This window comes from Oratosquilla oratoria, chromosome 8, assembly GCF_046742065.1.
Source record: "Oratosquilla oratoria isolate Oo_2021 chromosome 8, ASM4674206v1, whole genome shotgun sequence".
In the NCBI taxonomy this organism is placed as follows: Eukaryota; Metazoa; Arthropoda; class Malacostraca; order Stomatopoda; family Squillidae; genus Oratosquilla; species Oratosquilla oratoria.
The window spans coordinates 60,808,439-60,833,438 of record NC_134784.1 but is presented as its reverse complement, the minus strand read 5'-3'; the positions used below and the strand labels follow the sequence as shown (position 1 = coordinate 60,833,438).

Below are 25,000 nucleotides of genomic sequence, written 5' to 3'. Positions count from 1 at the left end.
AGTATTAAACGTTCAGTTTTCTCTTCTATGTTTCTTAAAGGTTTCCGTATCAGCATTCCTGAATTTATTGATGATGAAATCAGAATTTTCTTTTAACATTGGGCTAATACTAAAATATCCTAAACAATTCCTTGATATTGCTTACAATTTTGGAAGGAAACCATTTTTAACTCCTCAACCAAAACCATTTTTTAGTTATCATAATGTTTTAATTTTGTCATTTCAAGAAAAATGTTTTAGTGCTACAGAATTATTAAAAAGATTTAACGTAAACGTATTTTTTAAGAATAATAGTACAGTAAAACATATGCTCACCAACAATATTATCAAAGTTAAAAAATGATGCATTTATATAATATCTTGCAAAACGTGTAATCAACTTTATATAGGTCAAACTGCCAAACCCTTAAACAGTAGAATTAAACAACACAACATAAGAAGAATGTTAGGGATAATCTTATGTGAACTGTCCTTGTTCCTTCTTCATGTATATATAAACTATGTATTTCTCTTCAAATATGTACTTTTTGCACTGAAGATGTTATATACGAAAGCGCTCTGCTTCGTTAGTTTAATTTTCTAAGTGGCCTTCTGGGCATTAGTGAACACACGTACCTATGTTCTTATTAGCATGTGCATGTGTGTGTGTATTCACACACACACACACACACACACACACACACACACACACACACACACACACACACACACACACACACACACACACACACACACACACACACACACACACACACACACACACACACACACACACACACACACACACACACACACACACACACACACACACACACACACAAACATATACATATATATATATATATATATAAATATACATATATATGTATATAGATATGTATATTTATATACATATACATATACATATACATATACATATACATATACATATACATATACATATACATATACATATACATTGTAGCGATGCTACTATTGGCGAAGAGAAAGAGGTTTTGGTGAGTTCGTCTCCTTTATTGTAAGGTACGAGTGAACTGATTTTACATGCGGCGGAAGCCGATATATATACTACGTGGGCAAGTTACCTGTGGTGCGTAATTAGGTAATTCCACTAGGTTCGGTCGGGTCAAGCAGGGTCGCGCTGGCAGAGAAGCGTCAGGTCGTGACCATCAGTCACGTTCCATGCCACGTGACTTGTTGCGGCGCCACGTGACTTTTCGCGGCGCCACGTGACTTGTCGCGGCTGTACAATACTCCACGTGGCTTGTCGCGGCTGTACAAGATATACAAATACATATACATAAGTATATATATTTATATGTGCTTATATATGGATAAATTTACACTTTAGTCGATTTCCAGTCCACTTTTGACACTTGTGATCTTCAACTCTTTATCATAATTTAGTATCATCGATGCACGATTTATGTTACAAAATATATATTTACATTACGGTAAGATATATCCAAATATCGAAGTTAGTATCCATGTAGAAGTTTTACTTTTAGAAATAACTTCCTCTTTATGATTGTTCAGCCATATGTTAATTCAGTTCGGCAGGTCAATTGTTCTTGTATGCAGAGCAAATGTAATTTCTAGTTTAACATGTTGAATAGTATCAAAATATTTTTTCGAGATCAGATATATTAAAACTACACAACGTTTTTGCCTAGTTTGAGACAATTTGTTGTGAGGTTACGTTGAAGAACTGTAATCATAAAAAGTAAAAATATAATATATATTAACTTCTGATTATATAAAAATTGAACAAAAATACTACCAGAAAACTTTCTCAAAAATTAATCCTGAATTTTAACATGTAGCAACAAGGACAAGTATTACTATGACCTATACTTTTGAAAATATTTATTCTAACTTACCATTTCCAGCTATTCGGGGGCATGGTGGTACAATAGATGCCATAGATCAAACTTATATGGAAAGTACCTCCAAGGCCAGAACCAAAAGCCCGCCAAAGGTGTGGTGTGGGAAGACTGGCGTGGACACTACTATTCCTTGCGCACCGTGGAGATGAAAATCCGGCCAGCCTTTCCCGACATGTAGTTCTCTGGTGAAAATCAGTATAACCTTTCTTTCCTATGACCGGGCTCAGATCCGTAACTCTGTATGTTCTTTTGTGTGACCTTCATTCATTTGTGCAATGTCTGCAGAGAAAAGCAATAAACGAAGGCTCCTCAATATAAATAGATAACATTTCTGGACTGTGTGTGTAAATAGGTACAACACAGACTGATCTATATTAAATTTCGAAAAAAAAATCGTTGTCCCTGGATTTTGTCGTCGTAATACTCGTTTTGAGAATCCATGACGTCTGAGTCCAAGTCCAAACCTACGCCAAATGTTTCCATGACCGAACCTAAGACCTGGTGAGAGATATTCCATGTATGGTCTTTGGATTCAAAGTCAAAATCAATATCTGAATAAATTCATTACAATCAAAGACCAGGTTTTAGATTTTTACTGTTATGAATTTATCAACCTGTTAGAGCATCCTTGACAAGGACAAATTTTCTCTACAGACCCAAATAGACATTACAGAAACCTATTTCTGATGAACACAAATGATGATGATATCAAAAGCATATCTTTGTACACAGAATAAGCATTATGTAATGGAATTGTAGCTTTCAGTTTTAACCGTTTAAGTTTTAAAATATTTCATCAGATTACTATTCCATTATATAGAGGAGAGATTGAAATTATGTGTATTTGTTATGTACAATTTTTTAGCAGGTACAGTTGTAATTTGTAGTGGCATCCTTTTAGCATTTATTGTATACTATGTAAATCAACAATTATTACAGGTTTATAGGTGTTGTAAAAGGGGATTTGTGGACCATTTGCTCCATTGAGTCTCCAAACGCCATTTGCTTAAAATCACATATATATTTTTCATACAATGCAACTTTTCTTTTGGCCCCACTTAACTCCACTGGTGAAAATGTGGACTATAGAGAAGTGTACACTAGTTAATCAAAAGCTTTTGATACCGTCCCACACCAAAGACTACTTACTAAATTAGCTTTGCATGGAATAAGTGGTAGCCTATTAGGTTGGACTAGTAATTGGTTGAAAGGTCGAAAACAGAGTTGTTTTAAATGGAAAAACTTCTGGATGGAAAAGTGTTGCAAGTGGAGTTCCTCAGGGTTCCGTTCTTGGGCCACTTATATTCATAGTATATATAAATGATATAGACCATGGACTAAAATCTACTGTTTCCAAATTTGCTGATGATACAAAACTGTGCGGAGTGGCAAATGATCACTCAAACCAATTAGATATTCAAGAAGATTTAGATCAATTACAGCAATGGTCTGAAAAGTGGCTAATGAAATTTAACACAAGTAAATGCAAGGTAATGCACATAGGTAAAAATAACAGTAAGTACGATTACAAGTTATTTGGAAATTCGTTAACAAAAGTGGATAGTGAAAAAGATCTCGGCGTAATTATCAGTAACGACCTCTAATCATCCAAGCAGTGTATTTCAGCCTCTGAGAAAGCAAATAAGATTCTGGGATTGATTGCGCGATCTTTTGATTTCAAAAGTCCATCACTCATTAACAAGCTATATAAATCTTTAGTTCGTCCACATTTGAAATATGCTGTTTCCGTATGGTCACTGAATCTCATTAAAGACATTGACAGACTGGAAAAAGTACAACGGCAAGCCACAAAACTGATTCCAAATATCAAAAATAAATCATACGAAAATCGACTTAAGCACATGAATCTGTTTTCCCTAAAAAAGCGTAGACTCAGAGGTGACTTGATACAGGTCTTTAAGATTTTAAAGGGAATTGACAACATCAAAAGTGACCAAATTTTCACATTGAATGAGAATCAGACAAGAAACAATGGTCTCAAACTGTCCGGAAATAGATTCAATTTGGAAGTAGGTAGAAACAACTTTGCCAACCGTGTAGTTAATGAATGGAATAAACTTCCTGCACAGGTAGTGCAATGTAGTTCAGTTCGAAGCTTTAAGAATCATTTAGATAAATACCTAAGTAAGATGCTGTAATGATTATGATTTATGTTATATTATTTGTTTTTGTTTTGTTATAATTTGTCTGTCTGATTTTTATTTATTATTAGTTATATGTCAATTTATTATCATTTACTATTTACCTGTTTGTTTATTATTTTAACTATACCTATGCATTTATTTATGTATTTTATTTGTTATTTACATTATTATAGTTTTTATTTATTATTAATATGATTTTTTTTTTGCATCCGACCTAGATATGGATCAAAAGGTCTCCTGTCGGCATGCTCCGCCTTTGTAATCCTTTGTAATCCTTATATCAATGTTTCAACTATCCTGTAATGGACACATGACATTTGCATTTTGAAAAATTACCATAATTAATATTGATACTGCTTAAGAAAATTTTCCCATCATCAAGCAATATGCATAGGCTGTGACAACTGACCTTTCATACTTACACATTGACAAGAGTATTTATTTCTAATCTTATTTTTTCCCTATTTTGAATAATGAAGGTAAGTTAAAATTTTGAAAGAGTACAAGTACATTATCATGGTCCTTAAAGAAAATGTCAGATATATCTAAAAGTTTTGTTCCTCATTCAAGAACCCACCACAAACTATTATATAATATAAAGTCACATCAGAACATGTGAGGAGAATAAGGAATCACTATACAACAAGGAAATATTATCATTTCAGATGAGATTTGATATTTACAGTAATTACTTTTGAATATAATTAGTATGTCAACCGTTATTCGGTTAATGATAGCTGTTGCATTTGATAACCCTAGGTAACAAAATCTAAATTTTGTCTTATCCTTGGCCCAAAACAATAACACAGCCCTGCAAAATTGGACTTTCCCAAAAAAAAATTGAATATGAAATGTTTACTTATACATTTCAATGGTGCTGAATCGAAATATCATCACAATTTTTTCCTACTACGTATTGTTTAGGCACATATTTGTATACCTTATTATACATTAAAGGACTGAATAAAATAAGAGAAAGTTTGCATTGAATGAAAAAGATATAAATCAAACTGATTAAAATGTACTCTTACCTGTTGTTTATAATTGTCAAATCAGAATCTTTTCTTCTTGTCTTGAAAACTACCTTTACGTTTGTAGGTATTTTGCGAAGTCTTCTGATTCAACATCTAGGAGTAGTCTGCTAACGTACTAACGTTCCACCTTCCTTGGTACCTTCTTTCTATCTGCTTTATGTCCTGGTGGGACCTTTCTCCCTGTTCTTCACTCACGTCTTCTTCATTTTCTGGGAAATAGTCAAGATTTGCATGTAGAAAATGAACTTGAGACTCTTGTTGCATCCCAAAGCCTTGAAGATTTCCAGCATTCTTCCTACGATATCCTTGTAGTTTGGACTTTTGTGATTGCCCAGGAAGTTTTTAATCACATTCTTGAAGCTAATCCAAGTATCTTTTTCAGCCTCATCAACACAGTTCTCAAATTTTTCATCCTTCATGAGCTTCCTTATGTCCGGCCCAACAAATACTCCCTCTTTAATCTTAGCGTTCGAGAGACCAGAGAACTTTCTGTACAAATACGTGAAACCTTCTCCTTCGTGTGGCAAAACCTTTTACAAACTGTTTCATAAATCCCAGTTTAATATGCAGTGGTGGCAGTAGAACTGTTTTAGGGTCCACTAAACTCTCTCGCAAGATGTTCTTTGTCCCTGGTGTGAGTGAATCCTTACTAGGCCAACGTTCCTGAGTCCTACTGTCCCTCTCACATAAAAAGCATGGGAATTTCGTGTACCCTGCTTGCTGCCTCCTTCAACATACATACAATCCTCAAATCACCACAAATCATCCAGTCGTGGTATTTGTAATTGGTCCTATCTAAAGGAACCACCAAAATTTCATAGGAGTATTTCATGATCATCGAATGTTCCACAGGAACTGAAGCCTAGTTATTGATATTATGCAAAAGAACGGCTTTAAGACTTCTTTTAGATGAATTAATAAAGATTCTCCATTCTTTATGATTATAACATATGCCAAACTTTTCTACGAGTCCTTTTGGATCAGTGCAATACACTTAGTCATTTTCCTGGTCAAAATAAGGGGCGAATGTTTTCTCACGATGGCAGTACTAAGAGAATGATGTACCATGAGCTAACAGATTCTTAGATTTAAGTCTTGAGCCTAAAAGGTCTGCTAATTACTTCGCCAGTCCTAGATCTCTCACCAGATTATTTAGTTCACTCTGGCCAAACAATTGAGGTTCATTGCTTTCATCTCCAATGCAGATATATCATGCATCATCGATGTGAATTTCGGAACCTGAACTTAGTTGTACATCGTCCAGACTATTTGGAGGTGATGGGACTGGCACATCTGGACCATGAGGAATAGGTCGCAATGCTGATGGAAGATTCGGATAGGCAATATATTTCCTTGTCTACGACTTTGCATATGTAGAAATAACAACCATCACTGTAGTTTTTCTCCTCCCGACATATTATTGGAACACTGAGGTGCATGGACTTCTTCTCCTCCCTTGTCCACTGCCTCAATTCTTCCACATATATTGAACAAACTATATAAGGAGCCCAGTTCTCATCTTTATCACCCAGCTTTCTTGACTAAATCCGCAATATTTCTCCGTTGCTGCTTTACAGCAAATTCTCCAGAGATGTAACAATAGCTATTCGGACTTGTTAAGCAACCTCTAATAACCATTTTACTTGCTGAAAAAGAAAGAAACAGTTATTTCTAGCAAATAAAACAGGCCGAAATATGTAAACACATGATTAAACATTGTGAAAAAATTTATGTGGCACAGTAATACTTCCTGCGGATTTTGTTTGATTCTCGTATCAGCAGCTCCGCATTCTTCCATCTTATGGACTGGAAGAATGCAGAGCTGCTGATACGAGAACCAGACAAAATCCGCAGGAAGTGTTTAGAAGTAGCAATCATTCAAGGAACGAACACTATTGAACAAAACAGGGGCATGTTTAAAATCTCGCCTCACTTAATTCCCCAAATACCCATGGCCAGCAAAATTTTAGATATTTAAACCACCCTTTGTAAACATTTCGCCCACGGACATTTGGGCCAGTGTTCTCAACCTTTCCCAGTGTTCCACCCCCCCTTCTCCTCCTCCTCTCCTCCTCCTCCTCCTCCTCCTCCTCTTCCTTCCCCCTCCCTTCTTCTTTTCTCTCCCCGTTCCCTCTTTTCCCCTTATTTAATCTCAAGAATATGTATCTCAACTTGTACTTGAAAAAGCTGTAATAAGCAAAACGTCGTACAAATAAAGGCTCCGTCCTCATATGGTGTTTAACTCGTCAATTTACAAATTTGCCTTATTTCATTGAGAGAAGCGAGTAAATGCCTTGGTGGTTTAAAGAGTGTAATGAGGAATAGACATTTGGGAATGGATGCGAAGAGGAGACTGTATGAAGGAGTGATTGTGCCAACAGCACTGTATGGGGCAGAAACGTGGAACATAAGAGAAGAAGAGAGAAGGAGTTTGAATGTGTTTGAGATGAGGTGTCTGAGAAGTATGGTGGGGGTTACTAGGCTGGATAGAGTGAGAAATGAGGAGGTGAGGAGGAGAACAGGGGTGAAAAAGGATTTGGGAGATAGGGTTGATGAAAGAATATTAGGATGGTTTGGACACATGGAAAGAATGAGTGAAGAAAGACTAGTAAAAGAGATATGGAAGGCAGATGTGGAGGGAGTGAACATGAGGGGACGTCCTAGGATGAGGTGGATGGATGGGGTGAAGGGGGCTTTATGGGAAGATGGGAATGTCTGTTGAGGAAGGAAGGGAGAGGACGGAAGACAGAGGTGAGTGGAGAATGGTTGTATATGGATGATGTTGTGACTGCATGAGGAGGAATGGGCGGGGGGTGGGGTAGTATGTGTGAGTAAATTTTGACGCAGCCCGAAGGGATTTCTCCCCATCCTCGCCTTATATGCAAAGGGGGACGGAGAGGGGGGGTCGCCGATTAAATGAAGCGGCCTTGCTGTGGATGTACTGTGTCTTGCGACACTGCTTCTGACCCAGGGCGGTGGGCAGGGTGCAGGGATGACCCGTCATCCAGGAGGTGCTCAGATGAGAGGAAGGGTGGGAGGGGTGTGGAGTGTATTTAGGGATGAAATGGGTGGGAGTGTTTTTATGCCTTTCCCTTTTTGGCTACCCCCCTTGGAAGGGGGAAAAAGCCTTGGTATATGTATGTGTACTATTGGTTTTCATGTCAGCTAAAGACGTTTGCAAAATTTCAATAGCTTATCTTATTGCTTTTGAAATACTGCAAACAACTTAAAACAATTAAAGAAAGAATATAAAGTGTTCTAAAGATTTTTTATCGTAAAACTTTTATTTTGTGGTTAGAACAATGTATCTACATTTTTGCCTTCTTTCATTATAGTGTGGGTTACTATTGCTTTTCATGTTTTTACCTCCGTCTCTCCGTAAGTACTCCTGTTTACTGTTCCCTTCTATAGTTTTGTATTTCTTCTTTCAATTTCAGCTATCTTTTCATAAATAAGTATGCCTTTCACCATATCTTTCTGTAGGAAGTAAGTAATGTTTCTTTACGGGTGAATTAAACGGAGGTAAAACTTTTCTTTATTTCTTCCTAAATAATAGTACACTTGGCTTGCCAATTTACACCAAGGGACTACCAACTGAGATCCTCAATTCACTCCCTATGCCACCTCTGCACCGACGTCAGGACTTTCTTAATCCAGTGTTCTTTACTGTTAAATCTAAAAGCCTCCCGTAAGGGCGTGACTTTACTCCCGCGAACCAATAAGTTTTTCTCCTTCTCCACCCTTTCTCCAATCAGAAAGACTGTTACAACGTCTTAAGCAATGCTGCTTACACAAGCAATCATCGATGCATGTATGGCTTAGTTTACATATCTCCACATCAGCATCAAAATCTGGTCCCTAGAGGTTGTTTATAAATTTTAGACGAGGAGCGAGATTATGCAACTCCTTCGCGGCTATTGCTTACCAAACATAAAATGAAATTCTCGCCGCCTACCCCTCTTTCTATCTTACTTGTCTACCTTTATCTACTAGTATCTTACAGGGCTCGGCAGCTACCCTCTGTCGTCCCTACCAACCTTTCTCTACTACCCTCTTACAGGGCTCGCTTACTTGGAAAATATCATATACAAGAAGCTAAATCTTTCTGCATAAACTGGCAAAAATGTTAAAAGTATTATCCTTTAATGGGTCGTGTCATCAAAACATATGCCACACATAAAGAAATAAGTAACCCTTGGAGAGTGTATAAATGTCTGTAACTCTTTTAGAATAAAACAATTCAAGCAGATACATGTTGAACGGCAACATAAGATTTGAATGGAGAATGTTTTGATATTTTCAAATATGGTGAATTGTGATGTTATGAAAGTCGTTATAAAAGTTATATACACAGCATAGTAGAGTGCCTCTACATGATTTAATTTTTGTTTCACACACACTTATTTCTCTTTTTATCTAGGACACACACTGCATAAGAATTTTCAATGCTCCACAAAGGAAAATGGTTCAATACTTATTGGTACTGTACATATGCATTGGCAAGGTTCCGAGTCTCCATGACTGACCAAGGCTCCAGGTAGCACATCTACATCTATCTAACACCAAGATTCCTGTAGTTCAGGTCTCCCATTACAATCAAGCACCATACATTTCAACAATATGAACACTATCTGTAAAACGCATTTGAATTAATCATCAATTCACATTATATTCTATCAGCATACTCCCTATACTCTTTTGGGTTTAGTGTTTCTTTAAATCTAATACACTGAGTGTCACATGTATCCTCCTCATCATATTGTATTCTAACCTTCTTTATACTCAGCTTCTAAACGTAAGATCTTGTATTTATTTCCACCTGCAAAATAGATTACCCTATATGGACCTGAGTACATTGGTGAAATTTTATTATGGGGTGTATGTAGTTTGACCATGACTAAATCTCCTATTTTTAATTCTATTTTGTGTGCTGTTTTGTGTTGTTGCTTTTTCATATCTTATGTATAGTCCTACATCTGTTCTCTTACTCTTTGGTGTATAGCTTGAAATGTCTGTATCCTATTTGAGATGTAACCATGTATATTATACACAGGTTTCTGCTCTGCAATCAAGATTTCATATGGAAGAATTTTGTCCTCCCAAAAAATAATAAAATGAGGTATTTCACCTGTTGCTATATTAATTTGGTTGTCCTGAGTACGTTTAACACAAGTAATCCAAGTATCCCAAGTTATGCTATGAGGGCTTATCATACCTCTAAGACATATAATAATTTTCTTATTTAACCTCTCTACAACTCCATTGCTCTGAGTATGATTCACTAAATGTTGATCTTTTAAATCTTCAGTAATCTTCATAATTTTTCCAATATTTTGTTATTAAATTCAGTTCCATTATCTCAAACTAAGATCTTAGGAGGGCACATGAAGAATTGTCACTCTAGAACGCACACATGAAGAATCGTCACCCCAGGAGATCCCACCTGAAGAACTGTCGTTCCATACGCCGAATATCAACAGTGGAATAAAGATACGCTTATGTTAGGTTAGGTTAGATTAGGTTAGGTTAGGCTAGGTTAGGTTAGGTTAGGCTAGGTTAGGTTAGGTTAGGTTAGGCTAGGTTAGGTTAGGTTAGGCAAGGTTAGGTTAGGTTAGGTTAGTTTAGGTTAGGTTAGGTTAGGTTAGGTTAAGCTAGGTTAGGTTAGGTTAGGTTAGGTTAGGTTAGGTTAGGTTAGGTTAGATTAGGTTAGATTAGGTTAGGCTAGGTTAGGCTAGGTTAGGTTGGGCTAGGTTGGGTTAGGTTAGGTTAGGTTAGGTTAGGTTAGGTTAGGTTAGGTTAGGTTAGATTAGGTTAGGTTAGGTTAGGTTAGGTTAGGTTAGGCTAGGTTAGGTTAGGTTAGGTCGGGTTAGGTTAGGTTAGATTAGGTTACGGGACGTTACGTTACCATACGTTACGTTAGGTTTGTTAGATTAGGTTAGGCTAGGTTAGGTTAAATTAGGTTAGGTTAGGCTGGGTTAGGCTAGGTTAGTTTAGGTTAGGTTAGGTTAGGTTAGGCTAGGTTAGGTTAGGTTAGGTTAGGTTAGGCTAGGCTAGGCTAGGTTAGGTTAGGCTAGGTTAGGTTAGGTTAGGTTAGGTTAGGTTAGGCTAGGTTAGGTTAGGTTAGGTTAGGCTAGGCTAGGTTAGGTTAGGTTAAGTTAGGTTAGGTTTGGTTGAATGAAGGTTATGATTATTGATATCAACTTATAAAAACGAAGAATCGTAAACCCATGATCGCCCACATGAAGAATTGTCACCCTAGGATAGCCCGCATGAAGAATTGTCACCTTGTCGAAGTCTTGGGTGACGATTTTTCATGTGATCCCTTGCTGATTTCTTATTTAGATTGGGTTGTAAAATACAAAATTTTGAAAAAATGATCAATGGCAACAAATGCATATTCATATTCATTCTCAGACATAAGTAACTCCAATGTAATGTATGTATGTGAACTCTCTCCCAAGTTTTCTGCGGAATGAGATATGATAACATAAGAGCAAGTTTTGATAATTTCCTTTCAGTTTAGCACATTTCAAACAATTTTCTATATAATCACATAAATCTTTCTTCATGCCTGGCCAAAATTTTCTAAATTCTGTTTATCTATAAGTTTTATCCTCTCATGGATGTGAACTACACTCACTATCATGAGGTAACTTCAATACCTCTTGTACAAGAGTTTGTGGTATTACCAACTGATTCACTGGGCCTCTAAAATATATATTTCCCACATACAACTATTTTCTATACAAAAGTCCATTAGCCAAATGAAATTTCTCTATCTTATACCCTTTTGGTAGTTTTGGAGGATTTCCTCTTGGGTTTATCAAATACTTGGCTAACGAGTCCCATGTCTCATCATCCCTCTGTTCCATTATCATCATTTCCTCGTATAAGGTTACTAGTTCATCTATACTGCAGACGAAATTTATCAACCCTGTCCATGCCTGCTATCTTATGTCCCAAATAAGTAAACTTATATTTTTCAAGTTTCACTTTCAATCCTGTTTCAACTAGTCTTAAAGTGCTCAGCCGCTGATTGGGAAACAATTAGAATATCATTTAGAAATACACCGGCAGTGTTTCCTAATAACCCATCTAGAACTGTATTCATTAATCTCATGTAAGTTAATGGACTTCTACATAACCCAAATGGCATTCATTTGAACTCATAGTGTCCCGTTGGATTAGAAAATGCTGTGAATTCTCGTGAGTTTTTATGCAATTCTGTTTGCATAATTTGATATCTATAGTGCTAAGATACCTATTCTCGGCTCCCAAACTTCTAAGAATATCCCCTATCACCGTTAATGGTAATCGGTTGCGTATGGTCTACATATTCAGTTCCCTATAATCAATAACTGGACGCATGGTATCATCTGATTTTGGCACCAGAATCAGAAGGAAGTTCCACTCACTTTTACTATGTTCAATAATATCCTGCGATAATATTTCAGGGATAAATTTGTCTACAATAGCTAGTTTACAATGTGGTATTCTGCATGCAGGCAAATCAATAGGTTGAGTACCTGGTTTTAATTTGATATGATCTTTTAAAACAGTTGTTTATTCCTAAGGCTTCCCCCGGCAAAGCAATTGCTTTATAGTGTTTCAAGAGCAAGGCAACTAAGCTTTCATCCAATTCAGGACAACTAGTAGGTTTTAGTTGATTCTTGCATTTCTTTCCCTCAGATGAAATTGGTTATTCCACCTCCTTAGTTCTCTCATTTAAAATGTTAATGGATTTTGTACAAACAGGAAAACATTCTATTTTTGTACCTTTTCTTAAGACTATGTATTTATTCAAAGTACTAATCACTAATATTTCTACCATGTTCTTATTTGACTTATAAATCCCTGAGGCTAATTTCAAATCTTTTAATCTAATTGATTCTGGGGTGGTTAAAATTTCAGAGTCTAGAGTGACTCCTTTCAACTGCACTCCAATCCTGTTAATTGCTCAGGAGTGTAATAATTACGACTTTATTACTCCACCTTCCACAAGTAGCAAAGCTTCCTTTGTAGTTTATGAATTAGTAATTCCTGGATTTTCTTGAACATCTGAATTGCGTTCAGTATATGAGACTATATTTTCTATTGGTCTGGATTGCTCTGCCTCACTATCTAGAATATAATTCTTATCTTTCCTATCTATTTCTAGAGATTCTTTGATTACTGTCACTGGCTCTAAGTCTGAGTGATTCAAAAATGAGATTAACTGTGATTTTACTAGGATCCCTAACTCAGCAGGACATATGACCATGTTCTCTTTTCTCATAGTTGCAAATCCTAGCAGTAAATCTCCTGGGAAAACAGATTCCTCTACAACTATCACTGGAATGTACAAATGATAATTTTTATAAAAGATTACTTCTAATTCAACCTTACCTAATGTTTTTAACTGATTTCCAGTGACTCCTTGCAATGAGTAATTGATTGTTTCCAAGATTTTCACCCCTGGTTTCAATTGGTTTAAAACTCTACTAGTTATAACATTAGCTACTGATTCTTTATCAATAAATATTTGAATAGGTTTATTGAACACTCTACCAGAAGTCATTCCACTTGTTATAGTCAGTTTACAACTATCTTTGATGTTGGGTTTTTCTTTCACCCTTCTATCACTCTTATCCCTAACACAATACTGTCTATGTGTATTTCTATGGGTAGCTCTGTAGTGATGTTGTATTTTATGTCTTGGGGTTTGCTCTTGTTTCGAGGTGCATACAAAAATTTCTACATTCCTGTGTTATATGTCCAAACCTCTGATGATACAAACAGAAAGGTGGATTTCTACAATAATTTTCATCATGATCCTCATATTTGCAATTTCTACAGATACTTTCATAATAACACTGTTGTGCTTTATGCCCCCAGGTATTACATTTGTAACATTTAATTCTAGCATTCCTTGAAGTGCTATATGTTCAGATCCTCTATTTCTATAATCACTTCTTGAGTTCCTAGATTCTTTCTGTTGTATTCCTACAGTCATCACATATGGACTAATTGCTTTAGATTCATTATAGCTTGGAGTAAGATAATCTACCTCCCCTATTTCCATATTAGCCTTAAGATCTCTATGCAGCTTTTCTGCCATTATTTCATCAAAGCTGTTTATTAACAATGCGTATCCAATTAACTATGCTACACGAGAAGCTTTCATTTTGTCATTAGATATTTCTATTTAATCTGAATCTTTCAATATAGAATTCATGTCATTAGACCAACTGTCTAATTTTGCTAAATATTCTGTCTGATTCACTTGTTTTTACTTTCTTTGTCATTCTTACCAAAGACCTGATACGATCATGATCACACTTTGACTGAAAATGTTTAATGATTGCCTTCTTATAAGCTTCGTATTTGTTGATATATTCCATCTGCTGAAAATTTATTATAAGCCTAGCTCTATTCTTCTCAGGATCTACATTATCTTTTAAAATTTATATCTTCCTTTTTCATCTATAATATTTTCGATGGTTATTAAAGTGTCTAATCCTCTGATGATACAAACAGAAAGGTGAGTTTCTACAATGATATTCATTATGACCTCATATTTGCAACTTCTACAAATAGTTTCATATTAACACTTTTGGGCTTTATACCCCCAGGGTATTACAATTGTAACACTCAATTCTAGCATTCCTTAAAGTGCTTCTAATTCTATGTTCAGATTCTCTATTTCTATAATCCCTTTAATAGTTCCTAGTTTCTTTCTGTTGTATTCTAACCGTCATCACATATGGACTAAATGCTTTAGATTCATTATAACCTAGAAGAAGATAATCTACCTCCCCTATTTCCATATTAGCCTTAAGATCTCTATACAGTTTTTCTGGTGTTATTTCGTCAAATCTGTTTGTTAACAATGCGTAACCAATCAATTTTGTTACCCGAGAATCTTTCATTTTGTCACAAGATATTTCTATCCAATCTGAACCTTTCAATATAGAATTCATGTCATTAGACCATCTGTCTAATCTGATTAAACTTCTTTATTCGAAGTTTATTTTCTCCGACTGTGGGTTCCTGTGATATATATATATATATATATATATATATATATGTATATACATATATATATATATATATATACATATATATATATATATATATATATATATATATACATATGAGAAATTCTAGGTAGTGTTATTGATGGTATCCCTTGTATCTTTTTTTTTTTTATAAAATTAATAAGTTTTTGTGTAAATATCAGACACTTTTGATCAAACTATAAACTTCAGCTATGGATATTTTAAATGTGATAAAATGATAAACCAAATGGTGAACAAAATGTTTCCGCCAGATTGAACCATTTTGTGTTAGTCAGGTCGATGGAGGTCGGGTCTTCCCTCCACATTGTATTGTTACCCCCTCCCCTCCTGCTGTTGCTACCTAATACTTATATATAAACAACTCTGTATCTCTTGCATTTACTCTAAAGATGTAATATACGAGAATTTTTTTGTGGCACTCTGAACATTCCTTCTGCTAGATTCATTTATTCATAAGCTTGCACTTAAAACCATGGTGGCCTATTCTCGTGTGTTCCGCTGATCAAGAATAATTGAACACCCCTATATATTCCGCTGTTTTGTATCCCTCCCGAAATTGTCATGGCTTTTTGATTAACTTCTGAATCGAGCAAATTGCTTAACTCATCGTTTATATTAATAAATTGGAGAGATTTATTTATGCCTGACATGACCTACAATTGCATTAAATATTTTTTATCGTTATTGTGTTTTTCCAACATGAAGGTCATTATTATATGACCGTATAGGAATTTCTCGAGGCCAGAATAGTCCTCAGTTTACAATGAGTTGGTCTTGAAGTCTACTTTGTGTCCTTGATGACTCACGTTTGGCCAAATGGGTCGAAATAATTCAATGGTGTCATCAATGCCAATTCCACTGATAGGCTTATCTGCTTTAAAGTAAAGAGATTTTATCATTATTAAGAGTGATGTAACAAACTTTCTTATTTTCTATATGAATTTGTGTTGTTCTGTGTATGCTTACCCATGTACTTACCAAGGCTACAAACAGAGTATCTAATGCATTTCCAAGCACCATTTGATATTGCTAGTTAACCTAAGAACATGATATTGTAATTCGTGTAATTCTCAAATACCATTCTACTCAAATAAAATCGTCAATCTTTACATTACGTAATTGTTTGGGATGGATTATTGCATAACCTACATTAACTTTAGATATATCTTACTTTTTCTTTAAAGGCCATGATGATGTACTTTTTTCTTCCCTTACTTAAATATGTCTTCATTATTCGAAAAACAGTGTAGATGTTTCGGAATGAAGGATAAATGCACTTTCCAATGCGTGTTGCATGATGATAGAAAAATGAATTTCTACAATATCAATATCAATCATGTTTATTTTTCAAAATACAAATGTCAAGTATTCATTACAGGAAAGTAGAACATTGATGCATTAGTACTTTTAATTAACTAATGTTCATTTTTCTTTAGTATACTTTTCTTAACAATAGAGTTGCACAGAATATCTTTGCTTACCTCAGTAGCGAACTTAGAGCTCTCTGCACTTCTGCAGATACGAGGCCAAAGGAAATTTTTTTGTGTATGAAAAATGTGCAAGTAATTGGCGACTGCAATTGGAGACTCGGTTGGAGGAAAGGATTCTGAAATCCACTTTGCCAACACCGCTTCGTTTTTTTTTTTTTTTTATTCTACATAGTATACAATACATTTCAATAGTGAATGAAGGTCACACAAGATAACAAGCAGGGTTACGTGTTTTAAACCGGTCATGGGGAAGAAAAGCTCCACTGATTTGCACCAGAGAACTACATGTCAGGAAAGGCGGGCCGGATTTTCATCTCGGCGGTGCGCAAAGAATAGTAGTGTCCACGCCAGGAACTCCACACGACTCCGTCGGCGTACTCTTTATTCTCGCCTTGGAGGTACTTTCCATTTAAGTTTGATGCATGGCATCCCTTGTACCACCATGCCCCCAAATGGCTGGAAATGGTAAATTAAAATATATATTTTCTAAGGTATATTTCATAAAGCTATTTGTTTATATTTTTGCTACATATTGAACTTTATGCAGGAAACTCTCAATCATTGTTTTTGTTCAGTTTTCATGTAATCAAAACTAGATACAGAATATTTTCTTCTTATCATTTTTTTGTTGATTTATTTTTGTTGTGATTACAGTTCCTTAACGTAACCTTACAGGAAACTGTTTCAAAGTACGACAAAAAGGGTGTAGATTTAATATATCGGGACTCGAATAAAGGTTTTCCTACAGTCCAACCAGTGAGACCTGTAACTAGATTTGCTTTGTATGCAATATGAGGTGATCGACTTGGTTGAATTAGCAATTGCCTGAATACATATAAGGAGTAAATTATTGTGACAACTAGCATAACTTCTAGATGGGAAAGTTCTTCCATATTGTACTGCTTCTCCCCAAAATGTACAATTACGTTTATGACATAATCACGTGACTAACGTTTTGCCCAGGTCAGCGTAAAATTATATATATATATATATATATATATTATATATATATGTATATATATATATATATATATATATACATATATATACATACATATACATATATAAATACATATGGGAGAGGGTGGTGGAGGGAAGGGTGGTAGATAGAGCGCTAATGTATTATGTAGTGGTAAATAGGATTATGATAGGAAGAGTTAAGGATGTACATGTGCTAAGGGGAGAGGGTGGGGGAATATCAGATCATTTTTTGGTGGAAGGTAAGTTGAGAGTGGAGGATAGATGGAGAAGGAGGAAAGGGACAAAAGGTAGGGAGGTTCTTAGAGTGAACTCCTTGAATGAAAAGGAAAAGGAGAAGGAGTACGAAAAGAAGCTGAAGGAGGAGTGGGAGGGAGTAAAGGATAGAGCAGAGATGGGTGTGGAGGAGGAATGGGGATGGTTCAAGGAGGGAGTCTTAAAGTGTGCAAGGATGGTGTGTGGAACAAGAAGGACAGGGGGAAATAGAAGAAAGGGTAGTGAATGGTGGGATGAGGAAACAAAGAAGGTTGTAGAAGAGAAGAAGCGAGCATTCACAGATTGGTTACAAAAGAGGACAGGGGAGTCATATGAGACGTACAAAGAAAAGAATAGAGAAGTAAAGCAAAAGGTAAAGGAGGCAAAGAGGAGAGCAGATGTGAAATGGGGTAGGAGTATGACAGAAAATTTTGAAAGTAATAAAAAGATGTTTTGGAAAGAAATTAAGAGAGGAGGCGAATCAAGTAGGGAAGAAAAGGTAAAAGGTACAGATGGAGAGTTGATAATGGAAGAGATGGCAGTGAGGGGAAGATGGGCAGAATATTTTAGGGAGTTGCTGAATGTGAAGGAGGATAGGGAAGGAAAGATAGCTGCAGTGGGAAATACGAAGAAAATGAGAGTGATGAGTGAGGAGAATGGAGGAGAAATAAGGAAGGATGAGGTGAAGGCAGTTGTAAAGATGATGAAAGCAGGTAAGGCACCTGGTCTGGATGGATGTCATGCAGAATGTCTGAAAAAGGGAGGTTCAGTGATGGTGGACTGGTTGGCGAGATTATTTAATGTTTGCTGGAGAGAGGGTAGAGTACCGGAGGACTGGAGTAGTGCCTGTATAGTTCCTCTTTACAAGGGAAAAGGGGACAAGTGTGAATGTAGTAATTTCAGAGGGATTAGCCTGTTGAGTGTAGTAGGGAAGGCTTATGGGAGAATCTTAATTGAGAGGATTAGGAGAGGAACAGAAGGAGTAATTGGTGAGGAACAGTGTGGTTTTAGGACGGGTAGAGGTTGTGTAGATCAGATTTTTGTGGTAAGACAGATATGTGAGAAAGCTATAGGAAAGGGGAAGGATGTTTTTTGGGCTTTTATGGATCTGGAAAAGGCTTATGATAGGGTAGACAGAAAGGCACTGTGGGAGGTTATGCAGATTTATGGGATAGGAGGAAAGCTTTTGGGAGCTGTCAAGAGTTTTTATGTGAGTAGTAGAGCATGTGTTAGGATTGGAAATGGAGAGAGTGAGTGGTTTGAAGTAAAGGTGGGACTTCGTCAAGAATGCGTTATGTCGCCCTGGCTGTTCAACTTATACATGGATGGGGTGGTGCGAGAGGTGAATGCTAGGGTAGTGAGTCAGGGATTGGAGATGGTTAAAGAAAATGGAGAAAAGTGGGAGGTGAGCCAGCTGTTGTTTGCGGACGACACTGCGCTTGTGGCAGGGTCAGAGGAGGGATTGAGGAAGCTGGTGGCAGAGTTTGGGAGAGTATGTGATAGAAGAAAGCTAAAGATAAATGTGGGTAAAAGTAAGGTGATGAGATGTACAAGGGGTGAAAGTGGCAGTAGACTGGAAGTGAACATTAAGGGAGAGCGACTGGAGGAAGTGGATAGTTTTAGATACTTGGGTGCAAGTGTAGCAGGAAAAGGTGGAGTGAAGGTGGAGGTAGAATGTAGATTGAGAGAAGCGAGTAAATGCCTTGGTGGTTTAAAGAGTGTAATGAGGAAATAGACATTTGGGAATGGATGCGAAGAGGAGACTGTATGAAGGAGTGATTGTGCCAACAGCACTGTATGGGGCAGAAACGTGGAACATAAGAGAAGAAGAGAGAAGGAGTTTGAATGTGTTTGAGATGAGGTGTCTGAGAAGTATGGCGGGGGTTACTAGGCTAGATAGAGTGAGAAATGAGGAGGTGAGGAGGAGAACAGGGGTGAAAAAGGATTTGGGAGAGAGGGTTGATGAAAGAATATTAGGATGGTTTGGACACATGGAAAGAATGAGTGAAGAAAGACTAGTAAAAGAGGTGTGGAAGGCAGATGTGGAGGGAGTGAACATGAGGGGACGTCCTAGGATGAGGTGGATGGATGGGGTGAAGGGGGCTTTTGGGGAAGAGGGGAATGTCTGTTGAGGAAGGAAGGGAGAGGACGGAAGACAGAGGTGAGTGGAGAATGGTTGTATATGGATGATGTTGTGACTGCATGAGGAGGAATGGGCGGGGTGGGGGGTGGGGGGGTGGGGGGTAGTATGTGTGAGTAAATTTTGACGCAGCCCGAAGGGATTTCTCCCCGTCCTCTCCTTATATGCAAAGGGGGACGGAGAGGGGGGGGGTCGCCGATTAAATGAAGCGGCCTTGCTGTGAATGTACTGTGTCTTGCGACACTGCTTCTGACCCAGGGCGGTGGGCGGGGTGCAGGGATGACCCGTCATCCAGGAGGTGCTCAGATGAGAGGAAGGGTGGGAGTGGTGTGGAGTGTATTTGGGGATGAAATGGGTGGGAGTGTTTTTATGCCTTTCCCTTTTTGGCTACCTCCCTTGGAAGGGGGAAAAAGCCTTGGTATATGTATGTATGTATGTACATACATATATATATATATATGTATATATATATACATATATATGTATATATATATGTGTGTATATATATATATGAATATATATATGTATGTATGTATATATATGTACATATATATATATATATATATATATATATATATATATATATATAATTCAACACTAGTATTTTTTGTGAAAATCTCGACATTTCGTAGTTATTGTATATTTTCAAGTGTTAGAAACAATACAAATCAATAACATATATGTTAAAAATCATCTAAATACAAAGATAATATGGAAAGTCACACAGTGTTAAAATGTGAACACTAAGTAATCTCCCCCACTTATTTATATATTTAGATCATTATGCAGGAGATGCATTATTCAAGCATATATATATATATATATGTATATATATATATATATATATATGTATATATATATGTATATATATACATATATATATATATATATATACATATGTATATATGTATATATATACATACATAAATTATCGCATAAAAAGTCTTTGGTCTGCTCGATTTGTCAATGAAATGCAATCTTTAAAGGATTATTGCTATTCGTTGTATAATGAGAAATGTTAGTATAGTTGTAGCTGTGTCTCCAAGTGAACATCATTTTAGATAAAAGTCCTCTAGAATGACAGCAAATATTGCAATAAAGATATTACTTACGCTTCTGCACAATTTGCCGTATTGTGAATGTCGTTGTCTGCATCTTTGGTTGAGAATTTCATTCCATTGTGCCATGAGAGGTTATCCCCAGCATCTCCTTTGTACCTGATAAAATAAAAAAACATGAATTACAATGGTCCTCATGATCAATGTTATTTACTTAATGAGGTCTTTGATATATAAGAGCACAGTACAGTATATTGAGAGTATAATAACCTTCCGCAACTCAGCTTGTATTTGGATTCCACATTTCCTACATGGAAGAAACCGTATTCTGCCCAACGGGTAGCATTATCAAAATCGCCAAGGTCGACCCTCAGTTCCTGCAGACTCTCTGATGTCAGCTGGTGGATGTTGTCGAGGCCGAGCCAAAACTCTTGGTTGAGGTCCCCAAAGCCTCTCTGGTACTCGGTCCAGGTTCTGAAGAAGTCGAGATAGGGTGGAAAGTCGCCTCGCCTTTGAATGATCGTCCATCCTCCGCCGTCCGTCACCTGATCGCAGAAGACGTTTATGGCCCTGTCGGGGCAACAAGGGAACGGGAAGATCCTTCTAAGGCCGCGGTTGGAGTCACCCGATATTTTCAGGTCATGGCAGTTGCGGGGTTTGGAAAGTTGTTGTGGATCCGTTGATGGTTGCGATGTAATTTGCAGGACTTGGATAGCGTCCACGAGTTGATGAATGGTTTGTGTGAGGTTGTGGACTTCGGCAAGGGCCGTGGGATCTGATGCCAATGGGTTGCTGTCCTCATGGCACTGTGCCAGTGCCCGGCTGACGCAAGGAGCTGTGAATCCTGCCAATTCTAAGAGTGACGAAACAGACGATGGAGAGAGCTGGTGGGAATTACAAGGGGAACTGTAAGCAAAGATCCCGACTATGACCCAAAAGACGTTAACCAAGGCCATGGTAAGAAGTCTGATCCCGTCTCAAGAGGCTTCCAAGAGACAGCTTGTGTGTGCACCAGCAACTGGTTCTCAAAAGTTAGGGTCTCTTTCTTAAATACTGCATCAACGAAGGCATCAAATGGACGATATGGCAACTCAGCTGTTATATTTAGATATGACGATTGACCACTTAGGCAGTTGTGAGGCTCTTTGCTGGGGTTTTGATATCCTTTCCCACCCGACAGACGGATCTTTCTCTCAGAGTTACCTAAGAGAGCTTGAAGTGGTTTTGATATTGTTCACTTACTTCAGAGAACAAACACTTATTAATGTAAAAGCAACAGTCCTCTATTCTCTCCTTTCCAAGGACACGTGATTGGCATATAAAAAGAACCAAGAATTAACATACTCTTTGGACACGTGTGTTTATGGGCATTTATATCTCTATTTCTATGTGTGTGTTTTATGTTTATAAATATGTACGTGTATGTGTATGTGTATGCGTATGTGTATGTGCATGTATATTTGTGTATGTGTATGCGTATGTGCATGTGTATGTCTATGTCTATGTGTATGTGTATGTGTATGTGTATTTGTATGTGTATGTGTATGTGTATGTGTAAGTGTATGTGTATGTGTATGTGTATGTATATGTGTATGTGTATGTATATGTGTATGAGTATATGTATGTTTATGTGCAAGTGTACGTTTATATGAGTCAACCAACTATGTATACTGCCAGCTTTATTCTCAGAGTAACGTTTTTATGAAAAAGCTACAACCGAATCTGGTCAGGAATAAACTATGAATGAGAACTGTGACTCTCTTTTTCCACCTCTTTTAACTTGTCATAATGTCTCAACACACACACACGCACACACACACACACACACACACACACACACACACACACACACACACACACACACACACACACACACACACACACACACACACACACACACACACACACACACACACACACACACACACACACACACACACACACACACGCACACACACGCACACGCACACACACACACGCACACACACACACACACACACACACACACACACACACACACGCACACACACACGCACACGCACACGCACACCCACACACACACACACACACACACACACACACACACACACACACACACACACACACACACACACACACACACACACACACACACACACACGCACACACACACACACACACACACACACACACACACACACACACACACACACACACACACACACACACACACACACACACACACACACTTACATACACACATACACACACACGCACACACGCACACACGCACACACGCACACATGCACGCACGCACACACACACACACACACACGCACACACACACACACACACACACACACACACACACACACACACACACACACACACACACACACACACACACACACACACACACACACACACACACCCGCCTTCACCCCCGCCACACCGCGTCCATTATTATGTGTGTGGTCTATCATCCTCCACGTTCACACACCGCCGCTCTCCTTTCCGATCACATTATTGAGACCGCTGACTCCCTACGATTGAAATACCCCGCTGCAAAGCTGGTCATTTGTGGGGACTTTAATCGGCTAGACACAAGTGAGATTCTACATCAATTAAGTCTTACTCAGGTGGTGAACTTCCCCACCCACAAGCAAACTACTCTCGACCTTATCATGAACGACATGGCTCAGCAGTACTCCCCTCCCAGACCTCTCCCCCCCATCGGCAGGAGTACCCACATCACCATCCAGTGGTCGCCAGCACCCAGCAATGCCATCCGTAGAACTAAGGTCACTCGACACCACCGCCCCATGCCTGACTCTGCCATGAGGGAGTTTGGGAGGTGGATAGTGGAGTATCCCTGGACGGAGGTTCTGGAAGCCGAGGACGTGGAAACCAAGTGGAGAAACTACTCAACAACCACTACTGAAGCATTCCACTTTTTTTCCCGGTCAAGGACTTTTCCGTGAACCGATCAGACGCCCCATGGATGACGCCCCGTATTAAGCGTCTCATTAAACAACGCAACAGGGCATATTACACTGATCGACCCCTCTTCAGGTCCCTCAGAAATAAAGTCATCAAGGAGATAAGTATTGCAAAGTCTTCGTACTACCCTAATAAAGTAGAACACCTCAAACAACAAAATAACAGTCAGTGGTTTAGTAAGATCAAAGCTCTCTGCGGGCTACAAAATAATCAAGCCTCTCACCTGCCCAGCGCTTCACACTTACCACCTGACTTAGCTGCTCAAGAGATTAATACTCACTTTGCCTCTATCTGCCAGACCTTACCCCCTCTTAACTTCTCCGGCCTACCTGCCTACCTCCCCTCTCCCTCACCCACTGCCCCTGTCCAGAAAGCTGACGTTGCCACTAAACTAAGTCAATTAAAGTATAACAGATCTACAACACCTTCTGATCTACCCATCAAAATCTACAAAGAATTTGCCCCAGAACTTGCCCTCCCACTTTCCTCCATAATTAATGCTTCACTGAGTCAAAACTCCTGCCCCAGTGACTGGAAAATTTCATATATCACTCCCATCCCCAAATGTCCGAACCCACAGTCACTAAGCGACCTTAGACCTATTGCCATCACCCCAATCCCAAGCCTTATCTGTGAGGGTTTTGTTTTTGACTCAGTATACAACAAAATTAAAGATCAAATCGATATCCAACAGTATGGCAACATGAAATCCTCCTCCACAACTCACTATCTTGTTAATCTTTTGGACTTCTTGCACAGCCACTTAGACAAGCGCAATACTTCTCTAGCCTTGACCTTTATTGACTTCAAGAAAGCGTTTGACCTTGTTGACCATAACATTATCATCTCCAAAGCCATACAACTGGGGATCCAACCACATTTGGTAGCATGGCTAGCCGACTTCCTGACCGGACGTCAAAAGGCAGTGAGGTACCAGGGAACAACATCCTCTCTCCT

At 37.9% G+C, this 25,000-nt stretch overlaps 2 protein-coding genes across 2 annotated transcripts in view; both read right to left on the bottom strand.

Annotated features, from left to right (window-relative positions):
* LOC143027776 (uncharacterized) overlaps positions 1–25,000 on the bottom strand; it is a 189,668-nt gene that overhangs the window by 88,298 nt on the left and 76,370 nt on the right. The gene's annotated exons all lie outside the window — the stretch shown is intronic.
* Positions 16,474–22,090, bottom strand: LOC143027772 (microfibril-associated glycoprotein 4-like). Its single transcript, XM_076189305.1, has 3 exons — positions 21,335–22,090; positions 21,119–21,223; positions 16,474–17,089 (listed from the first exon to the last, which is right to left on the bottom strand). Exons 1-3 carry the CDS (start codon positions 22,018–22,020, stop codon positions 16,915–16,917), a joined length of 966 nt encoding a protein of 321 aa, XP_076045420.1. The 5' UTR covers positions 22,021–22,090; the 3' UTR covers positions 16,474–16,914.